At 30.8% G+C, this 5165-nt stretch overlaps 1 protein-coding gene across 2 annotated transcripts; it reads right to left on the bottom strand.

Moving 5' to 3' along the window:
• Positions 1-1368: 1368 nt before the first annotated feature.
• LOC105117196 (katanin p60 ATPase-containing subunit A-like 2) lies at positions 1369-4157 on the bottom strand. 2 transcript variants are annotated; one of them, XM_011014771.1, is made up of 7 exons: positions 3978-4157; positions 3639-3812; positions 3489-3547; positions 3343-3408; positions 3065-3172; positions 2465-2531; positions 1369-1509 (listed from the first exon to the last, which is right to left on the bottom strand). In XM_011014771.1, exons 1-7 carry the CDS (start codon positions 4014-4016, stop codon positions 1384-1386), a joined length of 639 nt encoding a protein of 212 aa, XP_011013073.1. In that variant the 5' UTR covers positions 4017-4157; the 3' UTR covers positions 1369-1383. The 2 variants fall into 2 exon arrangements, with proteins under 2 accessions (XP_011013073.1, XP_011013074.1); XM_011014772.1 differs by having other exon boundaries at positions 3639-3785; positions 3978-4155.
• Positions 4158-5165: the final 1008 nt, after the last annotated feature.

Here is a 5165-nt window from a genome sequence, read left to right as displayed (position 1 = left end):
CTAATTCGTTAATATGATCTACTTCTTGTAAATCATTATCATCTCCAGGTTGTTTGCAAATATTGAAAATATTCATCTCTAATGTCATGTTTTCAAATGATAACTTCTTAAGTCCATTCCTACAATTAATTAATACATTAAAATTTGCAAGAAATAGACATCCTAAAATAACAGGAAATGAATTACATGCTTTAATAAGTTGTGTGTTTAAGACAATAAAATCCATATGAAAAATGAATTGATCGACTTGTGCTAACACATCTTCAACTATTTTCCTACGCATTTTTACAGATCTATTGGCAAGTAAAAGAATTATAGATGCTGGTTTTAACTCACATAAATTGAGACTTTGAAAAACTAAATATGAAAGTAAATTCACCCTAGCTCCAAGATCAAATAAAGCTTTTTTAATTTTATGTTCTCCAATAAAGCAAGAAATTATAAGACAACTAGGGTCTTTATATTTCAAATTATTATTGTTATGAAGAATGACACTTTTTTATTCGACTAAAAAGACTTTCTTTTTCATATTCAGTTTTCTCCTTACAGTGCACATATCTTTAAAAAATTTAGCATAGGAAGGTACCTATGTAATGACACGACTAAAAGATTGATGTCTTCTCCTAAGTGTAGGAGTGTCGAAGTAATAAATAACCCGGGAAGACCGGTATCAAATCATAGGGAGGTTAATTAAGGTTAATTATATAAATTATAGATTACAACAATACAACAACAATACAACAACAATAATAACAACAATAATAGTAGTAGTAGTAGTAGTAGTAGTAGTAGTAATATCTTAATTAGAAACCATACACAAGAGTTTATAATAATAATATTTTAATTAGAAACCACTTGAAGTATCAATAACTCCTTAACTTCTTTCAAATCAGTCATGATTTGAGCATTTGGAGTATTGATTATCTCTTATTTTTTAATAAATGCATATAATGTCTTCAAAGGATAACTTATCCAAAACATGGTGATGGTTGTTTAAGGTATAGTTGACACCTGCTAGGAAATAGAGATGGCATGCAACTGCTGAACAATAAGCCTGAATTTCCTAAGATGCTGAAGCCCAAAAATTTCCCATAGCTAACAATTTATCACGATAAATATTCATTCATGATAGAAGAGATCATCCTTCCATCACTCAGAAAACCCCAAATAGGTAAGCAGATTGTTCAACCAAACAGGTATTGCATAACATGACAAGAATAACATTGCTCAACAAAACAGGTATTGCATAACACGGCAAGAATAACATCCACTCAAACATAGATATTATTTATCCTCTTAGGCTTAGAGACCCATATCATCACAAATCACATCAAAAGAAAGTCAGCCATGCTTTATTTCTCCATACAAAGTACTTGATATGTTTTATATTCTAAAAATGATCTTAGAAAAGTTCCCAAACATACCCCGCCATTTGCTAACCACTGAAGATGCTGAGATATTGAAAAATGTGGTTTTGCACTCTGAAGCAACAGCATTTGCGAGCATTGTCTGAAACATAGTTATCAAAAGTTACATAGCAATAAAAATTTCGCTAGAAGAAAGCAAGCTAAAGAAACAGCGAGATATTGCAAACCATTTTTTTTATTAATCTAGAACTTTTCTCCAATAATCATTGAGAGAAACTCTTAAACATACCATTGGGCAGAATACAACATTTCAATTCCAAAGACAACTTTTGACAAACACATTTCCATAGACATGTGATAGCATACAACAAGATGAGTTAATAAGGAGGCTGCATGGTGGTTGGGAGGGAGGAGCACCATTGCAGCACAGTCATATAAAGTACATGCAATGGAAATCCAAAACATGCTTCTCGTGCATGACCTCTTGGCCTTATCATATGGGGCACTTTGCCTCTAGTCAACAAGAGACCTGCATGCTATTGACTATTATACTTTAGTTCACGTAATTAATGATCCCCAATTCCTTTCCTAGATTCTTTTGATGCCATAAAAATAATTGCTCTGAATACAGTAGGATACCAATCATAGAAAATAACAGGTGCAACTACATACATGCCAAATGCCAACTTTTATCCAATATGATATCTCAACTTTCAGGAGAATGACAGAAAAGGACAGTCTCTTTCCAATCATTCACAGTTTTCCAACCAAAAAAAGAAGAAAAGGAAGGCTTGTTTTGCTGCACCCAAATCATTACAGTTTACATCCCACACTAAACTTTGAATACAGGGAAAAGAATCTTACAAAAGTAATCCAAGTTTCAATATAGTTACCTGATTAACTTCCTCATATAAAAAAATCTCAACCCGACACCCACCAACACACCAAAAATAAATAATAAAAAAAAAACATAAAGAAAACATACACATCTCTAAAAATGTTCAAGACACAAGTTCTTTATAGGGATAGGAAAAAATTGTATGACGGAAATAAAAGATAAAATAACACTAGTAACAACAAATACAATGTTCACAAACCTTCCCTGTCCCTGGAGAGCCAAAAAGAAGAATGCCTTTCCATGGCAACAGAAGACCGGTGAAGTATCTGTAAAAGGCGGGATCAGGTTAACCGTGAAAAGAAAACTTCATAGACCTAAATGAAGCAATATCTGAGTGCAAAGAGCACCATAGCAGTAAAGCACATTGATGTAATGTTAACAAACACACATTTCTGTGATGGAACTCTGCCAACAGGCAGACACATTAAAACAGATGCATCATAAGCATGATTCAAGGTGGCCAGCAAAATTCCTTAATTCTCAAGATCATCAAAATCATAATCTTACAGCATGTTAAAGAAAACTTTTCATAACTAAATAATCCAGTCAGCCTTTGAATGACGTAACTTTAGCAATAGCTCAGACCTCGGTGCTTTTCTATATCATTCTTCAAAAACAGAGAGGAAAAAGAAAACCTTTACAACAAAATTGTCAAGATATGCTCCACGTTTAAGAAGGAAACTTCTCAAATTTGTTTCCTACATTTAATGGAATATGCGAATTCACCATAAAAGAAGGGGATTTATAAATGTGAACGTTAAGATAATGAAGTAAACAAGTTTATATTAGCATGACCCACTTGGGATAATTTATCGGCATGACTACAGCTTCTTTCAGTAAACGTTTTGCATTCTCTAACCCCTTAATGCTTTCCCACTTCACATTTGGACTGCCGCGAATGATATCCCTGTACATAATAAATCAATATTCATCGTCAAAACATTCAGAGCATTTAAGTCAATATGTAAAATCCCCGGGAACCTGGACGATACAAATATGACATCGAACAACTATCCAAAGCAACAGTTTCAACAGGTAATCCATTGGGTGCAAAAATCTGTTCAGATTGCCAATTACCTGCATAAACTCTCTGCTAAAATGCGTGTTTCAGAAGAATCAAAAGCAGGAATCAAAGGCTTCTGACTGGAAAACGAAAAACAAAAATCAGCGGATTCTCAGAGCAAAAAGCTGTTATCTTGCATGCAAAATAACACTTCACTTACGGTATTTCATTAATTCCATTAGGCAAAACTCCGTTGGAGTGTAATGTTGAGCTCCCATCCTGACATCAAATTACAACAAATTCATGTTTCACATTGCAAAAATAGCGAAGAAGAAGAAGTAACAAAGACAGAGAAAAGTAGAAGCCATACTTGGTTTTTATACTGCTCATAAACGGCCATATCAGATGGGTTCTTGACATGACCATTCCCATTTGATGCTACTGCTGCTGTTTGACCGTTTTGCTGCGACTCCGATGATGTTTGTGCTGTTGCTGCAGCCACCTTCTTTCTCCCAAACTTATCGTCATAAAATCTTTTAAAATCCTAAGAGCACACATTGGTAATTTAAATAAACAAAAAATAAATGAGTTTTTTTAAGATCAAATTTTTGCAACTTTGAAATTAATTTGATCTGAAATAGCTATGTAAAAAAAAAAAAAGAGTAGACTTAAATAGAAACGGGAAGAAAGCGAAGGTGGAGGAGGGTACCTGAAAAGACCAGCGAGTGAGAGCAGGTTCATCGGCCATTACTTATTTACTTACTGATGAGAAACACCAGAGGGAGAGGGAGAGGGAGAGGGATCTGTGTAACAAAAAGATCTATTCTTCTCTGCAGGCTCCGGAAGTTGGAGTTTAATCGATGCTTGCCTGTCTGTCCCACTCTATTTAAATTCATTGGGGAAGAATAACAGATTGCATGTGCGAGCGTGTTCGGAAATATAATCATGTTGAGTTTTTTTTTAAAAAAATATTTTTTATTTAAAAATATATTAAAGTAATTTTTTATTTTTAAAAAATTATTTTTAATATCAATATATAAAAATAATTTAAAAATAAAAAAAATATTAATTTAAAAAAATTAAAATTTTAAAGAAATATTTTTAAAACATAAAAATAAAAATAGCAAAAATTAGGAAATGATTTTTTTAGGCAAACTTATTGATAAATTAATTTTGAATAATTTAAAATATTAATTTTTTAAAATTTAAAGAAAAGTAAAAGATTGTAATTTTATACAATAAAAATCGAATATGTATAATTTTTTTTAAAAATCAATTAGGGTAATTAAACAAATTGAATTAAATCTAATCAATTCAACTACTTCAACTATATCTAATTTATTTTAAAATTTAATTTTAATTAAATCTCGAATAAATTTATTAGTGAGTTAACTTACCAATTGAAATTGAGTTTAATAATAGTGTTTTAGTACTTAGTTTTTATTTAATATTCTAATAAAAAAATCAGATAAATAAATTTTATCAATAAAACATATGATTTAAATGAGTTATCGCCTTTCTAACACTATATGTTATATTCATCAACCCCAAAAATTGTTTTCTATCACAAATGGGTTTTTAAAATTTCACAAATTCTCTAATGAGTCATTCTATCTATTTTCATTCATGAAATCTATACAAATTATCATATTCTTTTCTTTTAATTTTTGAAAATCTCATAATTTTTTTTTTTGTGAATTTTGTGAACCATTTTAAAAAAAAAATAACTCAATTTATCCTTTGTTTGTGGTGTTGTTTAATTCATTTCTATTAGACTTGATCCTAAAATAATAAGGTCTATATTTATGTGAAAAAATCCTCACTTTTTTTATGATTTAATTCAAAATTAGGTTAAAGTTAAATGACCAAACTTGACAAAACTTTTTTTTTTTTCAAA

This window comes from Populus euphratica, unplaced genomic scaffold (assembly GCF_000495115.2).
Source record: "Populus euphratica unplaced genomic scaffold, PopEup_1.0 scaffold1203.1, whole genome shotgun sequence".
Taxonomy (NCBI): Eukaryota; Viridiplantae; Streptophyta; class Magnoliopsida; order Malpighiales; family Salicaceae; genus Populus; species Populus euphratica.
This window is presented reverse-complemented; position numbering and strand designations above follow the sequence as displayed.

Coding starts and splice junctions, on each gene's coding strand:
- LOC105117196 (XM_011014771.1), bottom strand. CDS start 4,016: ATGGCCGATGAACCTGCTCTCACTCGCTGGTCTTTTCAG. Junction 3,173..3,342: donor TTAGCAGAGAGTTTATGCAG/GTAATTGGCAAT, acceptor TATTATGTACAG/GGATATCATTCGCGGCAGTC. Junction 1,510..2,464: donor GCTCTCCAGGGACAGGGAAG/GTTTGTGAACAT, acceptor ACTATGTTTCAG/ACAATGCTCGCAAATGCTGT.